The sequence below is a fragment of the Lissotriton helveticus genome, chromosome 10, assembly GCF_964261635.1.
Source record: "Lissotriton helveticus chromosome 10, aLisHel1.1, whole genome shotgun sequence".
Taxonomy (NCBI): domain Eukaryota; kingdom Metazoa; phylum Chordata; class Amphibia; order Caudata; family Salamandridae; genus Lissotriton; species Lissotriton helveticus.
This window is the reverse complement of record NC_136071.1, coordinates 976,275,425-976,290,237: the sequence shown is the minus strand read 5'-3', so window position 1 is coordinate 976,290,237 and position 14,813 is coordinate 976,275,425. Positions and strand designations below refer to the sequence as shown.

Sequence of the window (14,813 nt, the reverse complement as noted above, 5' to 3'; positions counted from 1 at the left end):
ATTAAGATCAGGTGTCCCGCATGACAGGTTTCGACAATTTTGAACCTGTGTGGCTCCATTAAAATTCACGGTGGTGCAGTCCTCCAGGACTGCAGTCCTCCAGGACTGCACCACCCTGAATTTTAAAGGGGCCACACTGTTCATAAGTGTTGAAACCTGTCATGGAGGACAACTGGTCCAAATAAAATTAACTGGCTCTGTTTACCCGGTAACCCACTGGATGGTATTTTGAATTTAAAGAGAGTGTGGCATGGCGCAGAACGCACTGAAGGGCGAGAATTGTACAAAGGACACTACAGGTCCCAGCCTTCACTAACAATGTAACTTACTAGAAAGGCCCACCAGAGGGCAATACATTTGAAGTAACATAAGTGTCTTTTGTTTCTGCGCAGGTGCAACAACAGCCTATGATCAAGGAGGGAGGCAGCTCCAAAACGCGCTAGGAAACTCACTATCTAGATGCCAGTGCCGGTTTGCCTCAATAAGGAATACAGTGGAATGACCTTGTTGTGGAGTGCGTCTTCATGCAGTGGATAAAAACATTGTGAGATGTTTTCCGGCTTGTCCAGGTTGGGAGGACTGCACCACCGTGAATTTTAAAGGGGCCACACAGGTTCAGAAGTGTCGAAACCTGTCATGCGGGACAACTGGTGTTAATAAAATTAACTGGCTCTGGTTACCTGGAAACCCACTGGAGGGTATTTTGAATTTACAAAGAGTGTGTCACGGCGCAAATCCCACTGAAGGGCGAGCATTGTACAAAGGACACTACAGGTCCCAGCCTGCACCAACAATGTAACCTACTAAAAAGGCCCGCCAGAGGGCAATAAATGTGAAGTAACACAAGTGTCTTTTGTTTCTGCGCAGGTGCACCAACAGCCTGTGATCAAGGAAAGAGGCAGCTCCAAAACGCGTTAGGCAACTCACTATCTGGATGCCAATGCCGGTTTGCCTCAATAAAGAATTCAGTGGAATTTCCTTTTTGTGGAGTGTGTCCTTATGCAGTGGATAAAACCTTTTTGAGATGTTTTCCGGCTTGTCCAGGTCGAGAGGACTGCACCACCGTGAATTTTAAAGGGACCGCACAGGTTAAGAAGTGTTGAAACCTGTCATGCTGGACAACTGGTCTTAATAAAATTAACTGGCTCTGGTTACCCGGAAACCCACTGGAGAGTATTTTGAATTTACAAAGAGTGTGTCACGGCGCAAAACCCACTGAAGGGCGAGAATTGTACAAAGGACACTACAGGTCCCAGCCTGCACCAATAATGTAACTTACTAGAAAGGCCTGCCAATGGGCAATAAATGTGAAGTAATACAAGTGTCTTTTGTTTCTACGCAGGTGCACCAACAGCCTGTGATCAAGGAAAGAGGTAGCTCTGAAACGCATTAGGCAACTCACTATCTGGATGCCAGTGCCGGTGTGCCTCAATAAAGAATTCAGTGGAATGACCTTGTTGTGGAGTGCGTCTTCATGCTGTGGATAAAAACTTTGTGAGATGTTTTCCGGCTTGTCAAGGTCGGGAGGACTGCACCACCGTGAATTTTAAAGGGGCCGCACAGGTTCAGACGTATCAAAACCGGTCATGTGGGACAATTGGTCTTAATAAAATTAACTACCTCTGGTTACCCGGAAACCTACTGGAGGGTATTTTGAATTTACAAAGAGTGTGTCACGGCGCAGAACCCACTGAAGGGCGAGAATTGTACAAAGGACACTACAGGTCCCAGCTTGCACCAACAATATAACGTACTAGAAAGGCCCACCAGAGGGCAATAAATTTGAAGTAACATGAGTGTCTTTTGTTTCTGCGCAAGTGCACCAACAGCCTGTGATCAAGGAGCGAGGCAGCTCTGAAACACGTTAGGCAACTAACTATCTGAATGCCAGTGCCGGTTTGCCTCAATAAAGAATTCAGTGGAATGACCTTATTGTGGAGTGTGTCTTCATGCAGTGGATAAAAACTTTGTGAGATGTTTTCCGGCTCGTCCAGTTCGGGAGGACTGTACCACCGTGAATTTTAAAAGGGCCACACGAGTTCAGAAGTGTCGAAACCTGTCATGCGGGACACTGGTCTTAATAAAAAGTAACTGCCTCTGGTTACCCGGAAACCCACTGGAGGGTATTTTGAATTTACAAAGAGTGTGTCATGGCGCACAACCCACTGAAGGGCGAGAATTGTACAAAGGACACTACAGGCCGCAGCCTGCACCAACAATGTAACTTACTAGAAAGGCCCACCAGAGGGCATTACATTTGAAGCTACATGAGTGTCTTTTGTTTCTGCGCAGGTGCACCTACAGCCTGTGATCAAGGAGCGAGGCAGCTCCGAAACACGTTAGGCAACTCACTATCTGGATGCTAGTGCCGGTTTGCCTCAATAAAAAATTCAGTGGAATGACCTTGTTGTGGAGTGCGTCTTCATGCAGTGGATAAAAACTTTGTGCAATGTTTTCTGGTTTGTCCAGGTCGGGAGGACTGCACCACCCTGTTTTTTAATGGGGCCACACAAGGTCAGAAGTGTTGAAACCTGTCATGCGGGACAACTGGTCTTAATAAAATTAACTGGCTCTGATACCCGAAACCCACTGAAGGGTATTTTGAATTTACAAAGAGTGAGTCACGGCGCAAAACCCACTGAAGGGCGAGAATTGTACAAAGGACACTACAGGTCCAAGCCTGCACCAACAATGTAACTTACTAGAAAGGCCCACCAGAGGGCAATACATTTGAAGTAACACAAGTGTCTTTTGTTTCTGGGCAGGTGCACTAACACCCTGTGATCAAGGAGCGAGGCAGCACTGAAACTCTTTAGGCAACTCACTATCTGGATGCCAGTGCCGGTTTGTCTCAATAAAGAATTCAGTGAAATTACCTTGTTGTGGAGTGCGTCTTCATGCAGTGGATACAAACTTTGTGATATATATGTATTTATCTATGTATATGTTTTGTGTGCTTTTTTGTTATAAAAAAGTTAAAATATATTTTTGACTACTGATTTTGGAGTTGGTATTGGAGTTGTATGAAAAAAGAAAAAATGTAGAGATCTGGGACTCGGTGATAGGGATCAATGAATTTTTTCCCTTTAGAAATATAGGATTATTTATTCCTCTGCATCATTGTCTGCTTTCACAGTGGTATCCTGATGCTGAGCCGCTGTGTTTGCCGATCCCTGCCTATCGTATGTTGATTATTTGAAAAGCCAGGTCTTCAACTTCTTGCGGAATTCAAGTAAAGATGAGGTGGCTCTGGTGTAGAATGGGGTGTCATTACATGCTTTAGATTAATCAGTAGCACTTTAGATGGAAGACTGAGGAAAAAGCGCTACATGAAACTGAAACAAGCAAAGCCATGAGATAGAAAGTAAGCAAATAGGAGTGACACTAAAGTCAACCAATGGTAAGCAATAGGCAGAATGCAAGCCATTTATGTTCTTTGTAAGGCCACAATATGTATTTCCCAACATGACAGCTTGCCTGTCTGGTAGGCCTGACCTAAAAACTGCCTGTTCCTTCAACCAAAATGTACTTGCTGTGTGACTATAGCTCTGTGACAGCCCTGCCAAATTTCCTAGGTCCCTGCGCGATGTGCTACTCCAGTTCAGGTCTCCTCCCTTTAATGGTTAGAATCAGTCAGTCTAACAATATGCTGCAGCTTCAGTGTCTGATACCCAATTAGTCCAGACCCAACCATCATTGTGTTGTTCACTCACTTATTTACTTTCCAAGGCTGGGAGAATGTATGTAGAGCAGTATTGAAAATCATGTGTCTCTTGTGTTTTAGTTCAAGACACATAGAGTTGCTGTTGGAGAGTAATGTTTTGTTTCTTACCAGCTGAATGTATGAATTTAGATTTCTTAAACTGAATATATCCACTTTCTAAAGTGTTGAGGTCTATTTAAATCAAGTTTGTGTGTGTGAAAATGTAATAATAGATGACCACAGCGCATCAATTGTATTGCCTGTTCTTGGTGCTGTACAACACGCATTTTCCATACAACTTATTTCAGCAAATTCAGATGCATAATTTGGTACTACTTTGCCCTACAGTTCAATTAGTAGTGCAGTATGTGGCACAGGTCTCACCTTAGTTGTTGCTAGGGATAGGTTCTTCAGCCTTTAACTCTATAGCTTCAAAAGTATTTCTAAGATGAAACATAAATATCAGTTTTATATTTGCCTTTTTCTATGTTAATTTTTAACATTTTAATTCATGTGATCTTTTTTCCAGTCAATAAAAGTGAAATAGAATCCCTCATGAAACTCTTTCAGGCGCTTGTGGGAGGTGGGAGCGGAAAGCTATCTCGAAATGGCTTAGACCGTAACAAGTTCAGGAACATTCTGCACAACACCTTTGGAATGACAGATGACATGATTATGGACAGAGGTAAGAAAGACAAAAATTGACAAAGCCAACGTCCGTATTATGTATCCTGGTGGTGAATGTATTTTGTTGTGATGCGCAATGTAGTAGTTAAGGCTGGAGTTATATACGAGGCATTGGAGAATAAAGGATATGATACCGTTGCACTCTTGACAATGGTAGCTGGTTTAGGAGTACACACTGTATAACTGTCAGATCGTGTGTGTTTGCAGCTGCCAAGTGGGGTCTAGAAGCGTCCTGCTGCTAGTTGGTTGTGGCTTGACCAGCAAAGTTATCTTTTCTTTGAATATGTGGCATGTCCAATTCCTTGGTTAATTAATTAAGAAAACGGAAAGCAAGAATTACAAACAAGTCTACACTTCTTTCTGAGTCTGCATTAGTTTACCCCCAAAACACATGATTGAACCATGGCTGTGTCACATCAATGAACCTTGCACTGTACAATGCAGTAGGACAGTCATACAATCAGTTTAATATCACTTGAAGTGTAAAAACACATACTTAACACATCATCTCATGGATGAACCACTTGAAGAAATACACAACAATAAACAGTCAAATATAAACCAGGAGTGTGTGATTAAACCAATGCTCAATTCCTCATCTACAATGGTGCCTAGTGGTCGTGTCAATTTCCTCTCTAATCTTTGACAACATAATCCGTAATTGCATATGTTGCCCTTACTTATCTGGTAGACTTTGTCTTGCCTCAGAGGCCTACAGTACATTATAACCTAACAAACCTATCAGGTGTCTGTTTGTCTTTCCTTTCTCCTCTGTGTAGTGCAATAAACAGCCCGCTGACAATATCCAGACTGCATTGCACCACTGCTGGATCTAGGAGCCCCAGGCAACTTCCATGAGATAGCTCTGGCCCTTTGTGCCAGTAGCAGAGCTAGATCGAGAATTGTGTTTCATTGTGGGCATGAAAACAGTCCTAGCAAACAACAGCCCAGCACCTGCAAATTGTTTCTACCACAGGTTGTCCCAGCTGTCTTGCAACCTCCTCCTCCAGTAGCTCTTTGATGATGCTATACAATTGTTTCTGATGGATAGTTCTGCCTGTGGATTCCTCACCTTTTGAATATAAGCAATGCGCATCATTCCATTGAAATTGTTTTCCAATTTCTTCAATTTTGTAGGTGGAACTTTGTTGCTGGTGAAGATGCCTCCACCGAGGAAGTCGGGCTTTAAACCCTGTAAGGAATGCAGCGGTAAGATGTCCATCACTGACCCAGATGAAGACTGTTTCTGGTGTTTATCGTTGAACCACAACTTTTAAGCCTACTCGTCATGCTGCCAGATGAATCCAAAGGTCTTGAAGGAAAGGAAGGCAAAGCTGTTCATGGCGAAGGCTAAGAGGCAGAAGGGAGGTCGTCGGAGATCTAAACCTTGTTAGGAGTCGCTATATCTCCATACTTCCAGGTCATCCAAAAGAAAACATAAGAAGAAGCAGCATCATGCGTCTCGATGTCATTCTTCTAAAGGTGGTTCGCCGAGGTTGGCATCCCCAGATCCAAAGCCTCAGGAAGAGAGAGAGAAGTTATCACTGACTCCATCTCTGACGATGTCTCAGACTTTGCCCCCAGCACCAAGGCCATGACGAACAGCCTATACCAGAGCTGGATTTGGATCCAGTGGTCCCTACTCCACATCCGTTGACAGTGCCCTTGAACCAGTAACTAAAGTATCTGGCATTCCCGGCTCCTGTATCTGATCCTTCCTTCTTTCTGAATGCAATGTTTAGAATTTTTACAAGGGTTGAAACTTCATCTGGTGTGCTTCCTGGTCCCATTGGTCCACTATTGTATTCTCTTGGAGAATTTTTGGCCCATTTTTAACAGACACCCTATATGGTTTTTATTTCTATGACTCCGTGCCCTGGTCTCTGTTGGCGCCGAGACATCAGATGCTGTTACCATTACAGGAAGGGCGTTAGTCTTTAACGCTGCATGAACCCTCTCTGGTGCTGTCTGGATCCAAACTGATGCTGCGACATCCGGAGCCGACTTCTACACTTCTTCCACCTTCTGATCAACCTTCGGCATCAGTACCAAAGTGGCTGGCACCACCTCTTACCCCGCTGAAGACCAGATCCCGTAGGGAAGCACAGAGATTGCTGGAGGAAGAAAGATATCTGGAAGAGCATGGAGGTGTTGAAGAAAGAAAGACTGAAGGATTGGGTCTGGATTTGAGGGTTTAGAGGAGGCCAGTGTTCTGGATATTTCCTCTGAGTGGGAATTATCATCTCCTAATAGTTTTGCACCCCGTGAGGTCACTTCCTATCATACGGTAATAAGAAAAGCTGCAGATATGTTGTCTGCCTCTCCCTACTGCAGAATTGAAATCCTACATACTAACAGTGGTGCTTCATTCCACTGCTTCATCTTCAGAGCGATTGTTACTCTTTGATGGAGCCCATACTTGTGAAAGGCCAAAAGTTGATGTCCTCTGTTTTAAGTGTCGATTAGTGGCCAGAAGATATAAGCCAGCTCCGATGGATCCTGTGTTTTTATCTTCACACCCCAAGCCTGAGAGTTTGGTGGTTTAGGCCGCTTGTTCATCTAAATTGTCATCTGGTAATTCCCTTCTACTCAAGCGTAAAGAAAGTAAAGAAAGTCTGTTCCTCTGAAAGAATGGCCCTCAAATCCACGAATGCTACTTGTTTGTTAGGGCGATATGTGCATGCCTTAACCGCTTCACTGCAGGGCTGATTCCCCCGCTGTGCTTGGGGGCGGGGGGGGTGCGCACAGCACCCCGGTGCTCATGACGAGCTCAGCTTGTCATGAGCCACTGTGCTCGTGTGCTCGTGACGAGCTAAGCTCGTCACGGCCACACCTGTTTTCATAGAACAGTCAGCACAGCGGGGGAATTAGCCCCGCGTGCGAGCGTTCTAACAACACGGGAACCGTGGCTCATGACGAGCTCAGCTCAACATGAGCGTGGGAGGGGTTAATGGTCTCAGTCATTCAAAAGTTGCTTGGAGATCTTCAGGAATATTTCTCAGAGCTATTGAATGACTCTCAAGCGGCAGCCCGTCAAGGCTATCCAATCTCATCTGGACATTGTATACTCGGTGGCAAGAGCCGTGGATTCTTCTGTGGCTACAAGAAGGCATGCTTGGTTGAGGGTTGGGCTTCTCACCAGATGTTCAAGCTACACTTTTGGATTTGCCCTTTGATGGGGCTTGACTGTTTAGGGCCAAGGCTGATTCTGCGCTGCAGAGATTTGAAGATAGACTGCGAGATCCTTATGGCTTTAGTCACAGGCAGCCTAAGGACTATAACAGTATCTCAGGTTTCAGGGCTTTAGCAGGAACCTGTCCTTTTGCGGAAGGAATTGGAAACAGCAGCAAGGATCAAATCCCTGTTATAGGAGCTACAGGGGAAAGGCAGAGGTCGTCTGCATGGTTCTGCCCATTAACCAGCCTCCTCCTCCTCTTCTTCCTCCCTGGCCACTGTTGCAGGAAAGCAGCTCTAACTTGACCATCTTGGAGCATGCTGGCCCAGTGGTAGGACGGGTGGAGTAATTTCTACCTCACTGGAGATCTATCACCACAGACCCCTGGATTTTCGACATTGTAGAAAATGGGTATGCCCTACCCTTCCAGGAGTATCCCCCTCATATTCCCCCCAACAAGGGCTTTGTTCAGAAAAGCATCTTCTGCTCCTCCAGCAGGATGTGCAAACGCTGCTTCAAAAGGAGGAAATAGAGTTGATTCCAGAGCAGGAATGGGGTCAGGGATGATATTTCCGGTACTTCCTGATTCCCAAGAAGGACAGCAGGTTGCGTCCGATCCTCAACCTCAGTCAAAAGGCTGACCCTAGCACAGGCTCTTCTTGCACTGGAGAAGGAAGACTGGATGGTTTCGATCAATTTGCAGGATGCGTATTTTCACATCCCTATTCTGAAATTTCATCTTAAGTATTTCCACTTTACAGCGAGGTCGCAGAATTATCAGTTTGCAGTCCTTCTGTCCGGCCTTACTTCCTCACCTCGAGTCTTCACAAAGGTGATGGCAATGGTGGCAGCACATCTCAGAAGGTGTGGCATTCCAGTATTCCTGTATCTAGACGATTAGCTGCTCAAAGCGAAGTCCCCAGACATGGTGTTGTGCCATTTGCAGTTGACAGCACAACTGTTGTTCAGCTTGGGACTTTCAATAAAGGCACCCAAATCTCACCTGGAGCCCTCTCAGCACAACCTGTTCATAGGGACAGTACTGGATACTACAATGAGTTGTTCCTGCCCGCGCCCTCAAGGGATTCAAGACATTCAGGCTATGATTCATCTGTTTCAGAATAGAGATTTTGTTCCAGTCATGAAGGTCTTGTGCCTGCTCGGTCTGTTAGCTTCCTGCATTCTGTTGGTCAGTCATGACCCTGGCATATGAGGGCTCTTCAGTGGTGCCTCTGCAGGCAGTGGTTTGAACACAACAGAGATCTCGGAGTTATCAGGATCTCTGGAGACACTGCGATGGATCTGCAATATTGTGGTATTCTGGCAACCTGTCTCGAGGGGAGCCATTTCACCCTCCTCCTTCTCCGCAGATGGCCACAGTGATAACGGATGCCTCCACTCTAGTGTGAGGAGTTCATCTAGGAGATCCAGAGGTCAAAGGTCTTTGGTCTCCATAAGAAAGATTGTTGCACATCAATCTTCTTGAACTGCAGACAATGCGTTTGGCTCTCAAGGCCTTCCCCCCTTCCTTTGTGCTCGGTCAGTTCAAGACTTAACAGACAATACTACTGAGATGTAGTATTTCAACAACCAAAGAGGAGTAGGATTGTATCTTCTCTGCAGAGAAGCTCTATGGCTTTGGTCCTGGGTTTAGTACCATCCAATTTGCATCATCGCAGATCATTTGGCCAGAGTTCTGAATGTATGTGCGGACATTATCAGTTAGCAGTATTCAGCTCATCACCAGTGGCGTTTCCATTCAGAAGTGGTAAAGTACATTTTTGAGATGTGGGGGATTACCCAGTTAGACCTGTTTGCCACTCATGAGAACACGCACTGCCCAGTATCCGATGAAGGGCGTGTTGGGGGACGTGTTTCAGTTAGATTGGGGCTTTTAGCTTCTTTACGTGTTTCCTCCCAATACCCTTGATTCCTCAGGTTCTGAGGAAGATTCACCAACCAAGACCAGGTCCAAGAAATATTAATAGCCTGGGATTGACCACATAGAGTGTGGTACACGGACCTTCTTTCATTCTCATTGTGCCCTCAGCTCCGTCTCCCTATCAAGGCAGACCTCCTCTTGCTAACGCTGGGGCAGGTTCTACACCCGACCTCCAGAGCCTGCACCATCATGCCTGGAAATTGGACGGGGAAACCTGAGTTCTTTTTCTCCCCCACCAGATGTGGTGGAGGTTGTTTTATCAGCCAGAAGACACTCCACCAAAATGGTCGATGCTAGCAGGTGGGCGAAATTTGATCAATTTAAATGGTGTGGAGAGAAGTCAATTGACAAGTTGGTAGCCCATTTAACAGACCTTTTAAGTTTTGCGCTATCCCTGGTGAAGCAAGGTTGCACTGTTGTAAATGTTAAAGGGTATCTGTCCGCTTTATCAGCATTTCTTTCTTTGTCGGATCAGCCTTCACTTTTTAAATCACCTATAGTTATGTGATTTATTAAGGGTTTCATTAATACGTTTCCTCCCACTTCGTTTAATTTTGTACTTGCATTTCTTATGGGTTCTCTTTTTGAACCCTTGCTAGGTTGCCCGTTGAGGCATCTTACCTTCAAAAATATATTTTTAGTTGCTATTACGTCTGCTAGAAGGGTGAGTTGCAGGCCCTTAGTTCTAAGCCTCCCTTCACATCCTCCCATGCAGATAAGAGGGTGCTTAGTAACAGAGCTGCTTTCCTGCCTAAGGTGGTCACTCCGTTCCACTTGGAACAATTCCTTACCTTGTCTACTTCCTACCCTCCCCCACATCGATCAAAGGAGGAATAGAGACTTCATTATTTGGACCCCAAGAGGGCAGTGAGTTTCTAGTTGGGCAGAACCCGTGAGTTTAGATTGGATGACCAGCAGTTCATTGGATATGTCGGCAAGATGAAGGGGAATGCTGTCCACAAGAGTACTTTATCCCCGTGGATAATCCTGTGCATCAAGATTTGCTACGACATGGCTAAGAAGGAGTAACCTGAATGTATTAAAGCTCATTCTACCAGAGCTAAATATTCAACTTCTGCTTTGAATAGAGGTTTCCCTGTGATTGACATCTGCAAAGCTGCAACTTGGGCCTCCCTCCAAACTTTTGCAACGCATTATTGCTTGGATTCAGAAGTGAGGAGAGACAGCCATTTTGCTTGTTCCGTGTTACAAGATCTTTTGGTATAGGCAGGCAGGCACCCTCCTCCGAGTGAGGGACTGCTTGGGGATTCTATTCAAAAGGTGAGGAATCCACAGTCAGAGGTATCAATCAGAAGAACAATTTACTTACCTTCGGAAACACTTTTTTTCTGGTGGATATAGTACCTGCCTGTGGATTCCTCACTGACCCACCCACCTCCCCATTGCCTGTCTGTTTATACCGAAAATAAGCCTGTGTATAAGTGTGTGTGTGTGTGTGTGTGTGTGTGTATATATATATATATATATATATTCACTGAAAAAACCATAGGTTTCAGGAGTTATATAGTTAGGAATTAGTTTTTAAAAAACCTTTGAAATTCACTCAAAAAACTATAAGTTTTAGTGGTGTTATAGTTAGCTGGACATTTTACTCATACAAAACCAATGAAATTGCTCCTATATAGTTAGTTGTACTAACTATATTTCGCGCACCCGCAATCCACTGCTGATGATGTCACATATTAGATCATTCATGACATGGTCAGTGACATCACTGATGACATTTCAAATGACATCACTGATGACATCATCCAGTGAATGTGGTTTGCTTCGTTATTTAAATATGCATTATATATATAGCAATTTACATTGAAGAATGAGTGGATATATATAAATAAATATTTGGATGGAGGATTTAGTAGCAGTGTAATTGACTGTTTACTTGACCAATTTATAATGTCTCACTAAATATAGTGGATAGTGACTAAACTGTGTGAATATCTGTATCACTTTGTCAGTTGTTGTGTAAACTGATTCTACAGTTGGTTACTAGCTATGTGAAAGTCTATATTAGTTATTGATTAGTTAACTGAGTATTTGTATGGGAGTGTGAAAGTGTGTGTGGTTCGGTGGGGGGGGGGGGGGTGTGACTGTCCAAAGATGTGTGAATAGTTGATTCAGTAGATATATGAAGTTAAAACTACATGTTCTAACAGTCTGGGTGAGGGAATCTCCTTATGGGGGTGGTGATGAGCAAATATATTTCTCAAAGGTACAGGTCCAACAAACTAGAAAAATAAAAGGCAGTGTATGTGTCAGTTGTTGTATATAAATAAGTATACATAAGACACAATGATTGTGTGAGTGACTGTATGGATAACTGTATACTTGTAATAATGATTTTATAATTCACTAAGTATGACTTACTATCTAAATGAATAGAAGAAGTGGTGTTTGTATAAGTGTTTTGCTAAGTAAATATGTAAGTATGATCCATTGTTTGCATAAGTGAGTAGGATGACTTCATATGTGAATAGGATGCGTGCTGTTGTTTAATGTCGATATAGATGTATAAGTATTTTTGATAGTGTTCTATTGTTCATTGACAGCATGTATGAGTGAATCCATAGGTAAGTGATTAGATGTGTGTATACATCTATGAATCACTGAGTGGATTTTTAGATACTTGTATTGCTGTGACAATGGATTTAAATATGTATTTTACAAACAGTGATGAAAAATTGTAATAGTGTATGAAAAGGTGTATGTGATTGTCACGTGGATGATGTCATCAGTGATGTCATTTGAGATGTCATCAGTGATGTCACTGACCATGTCATGAATGATCTAATATGTGACATCATCAGCAGTGGATTGCGGGTGCGCGAAATATAGTTAGTACAACTAACTATATAGGAGCAATTTCATTGGTTTTGTATGAGTAAAATGTCCAGCTAACTATAACACCACTAAAACTTATAGTTTTTTGAGTGAATTTCAAAGGTTTTTTAAAAACTAATTCCTAACTATATAACTCCTGAAACCTATGGTTTTTTCAGTGAATTTCAAAGGTTTTTTTAAATGCTAATTCCTAACTATATAAGGCCTGAAACCTATGTTTTTTTCAGTGAATTTCAAAGGTTTTTTAAATGCTGATTCCTAACTATATAAGGCCTGAAACCTATGGATTTTTCAGTGAATTTCAAAGGTTTTTTAAATGCTAATTCCTAACTATATAAGGCCTGAAACCTATGGTTTTTTCAGTGAATTTCAAAGGTTTTTTAAATGCTAATTCCTAACTATATAAGGCCTGAAACCTATGGTGTTTTTCCAGTGTTTTAAAAAAAAAATTTGATTGGTTAACTGGCTTATTAAGTGTGTCTTAGTGAATACATATATTAGCGAGTAATGTTTAAATATTTAAATATATGCATGAGTGATGTAATATGTGACGTCATCAGCAGTGCATTGCAGACGTGCAAGTTATAGTGAGTCCAACTAACTATAACGTGGGAATTTCAATGGTTTTATGCGAGTAAAATTTCCAGCTAACTATAACTGGTGTGAAACCTATGGTTTTTTCAGTGAATTTCAAAGGTTTTTTAAATGCTAATTCCTAACTATAACTGGTGTGTAACCTATGGTTTTTTCAGTGAATATATATATATATATATATATATAAAATTTCTATGGCAAAATGAAACCCCTCATTTTGTTCCTTTTCAAATTAAATGTATTAAGTGTTACCACTTTATTCCAATCAAGATGACTTCAGGTGTGCCATACTTTTGTCATAAGTAAGACTGTTAGCGTTCTAGTTGTTCTTTAGAACACTCTGGGACATTCTGTCATTGGGCTATAGTTGGGCTACATCTGGCTGATATTTGGGCTACATTTGTTTTTTTTTGTCTCTGGTTCTTTGGGCTACATTGGGCTACATTGGGTTACATTGGGCTACATTTGGGCTCTAACATATATATAGCCCAATGTAGCCCAATATATATTTTTTCAAAGTTAATTTTCGTAAAAACCACTGGAGCACATATCTTGAGACGTAGCAAAGGCACATCGGGCTACCAGTCCCTACAATTTTGCCAAGTTTGGTGGAAAACCATTCAGCCGTTCGGGGGTAAAAGTGAGTCCAACCGCCCTATGGAAATTAACATGGGGAAAACACGTTTTGGGACCCCCCTTTTATCTCGGCCCCTGCTTGACGAATCCCCCCCAAACTTTCAGGGAAGGAGCGGAGCGCCACGAGGCAAAGTTAAGGAAAATTTCAGGAAGATTCCTCAACCGGCGCCAAAGTTATTCCCAATAGAATGTTGCGATTTCCCTATGGAAAACAATCCTAACTATATATACCTACTGGCTATCGCCAGTAGGTAATATATATATATATATATATATATATATATATATATATATATATATATATATATATATATATATATTCCCAAAGTTTAGCCCAAATGGAAAAAAGCCTCCAGCAGGTTAGTAAATCGATCTTTTAATGGTGGCAGCTCACATACAGGCAACAGTGAGAATTCGGGCATCTGGAAAATAAAGCCAGGCCAGACGTGTTTCAGGAGTTCTTCCTTTCTTCAGTGGCAAACCAGCTACAACAAAAGACAGCGTTTTTTTGCACTTTTACCTTCCAAGAACCTGCCCCAGTGGGCGTGGCCTTCTGCATGGCCTTATGGTTCATGTAGTGCTAGGCTTTAATTCTTGTTTGAATCTGTCTTGAGTATAGCAAAAATAAATGGCACAGTTAATACCCATGTGGGTTAGATGCAGGATCACACTTTAGATGCCAGCTTCATTTTACAGCTGCCGCCGTCGAATGCTGCTTCCCGCAATTCCCCCGACCCCATCTTGGCGCCAGCTAGGGCACGCAAGCGTGCGGTGGGCTTTCTTCCGCGGCCGGACTAGGACTGCTACTATTCCATCATAAAGTTTAGCCCAAATGAAAAAAAGCCTCCAGCAGGTGAGTAAATCGATCTTTTAATGGTGGCAGCTCACATACAGGCAACAGTGAGAATTCGGGCATCTGAAAAATCAAGCCAAGCCAGATGCATTTCAGAAGTTCTTTCTTTCTTCAGTGTCAAACCAGCTACAACAAAAGTCAGCGTTTTTTTGCACTTTTACCTTCCAAGAACCTGCCCCAGTGGGCGTGGCCTTCTGCATGGCCTTATGGTTCATGTAGTGCTGGGCTTTAAATCTCATTTGAGTCTGTCTTGAGTATAGCGAAAATAAATGGCACAGTTAATACCCATGTGGGTTAGATGCAGGATCACACTTTAGATGCCAGCTTCATTTTACAGCTGCCGCCGTCGAATGCTGCTTCC

At 43.0% G+C, this 14,813-nt stretch overlaps 1 protein-coding gene across 1 annotated transcript in view; it reads left to right on the top strand.

The window, feature by feature from the left end:
* CLXN (calaxin) overlaps positions 1–14,813 on the top strand; it is a 216,990-nt gene that overhangs the window by 50,634 nt on the left and 151,543 nt on the right. Inside the window, exon 2 of the mRNA XM_078663652.1 lies at positions 4,233–4,388. Within this exon, the coding sequence (XP_078519778.1) occupies positions 4,233–4,388 (156 nt within the window). The remainder of the gene's footprint in view (positions 1–4,232; positions 4,389–14,813) is intronic.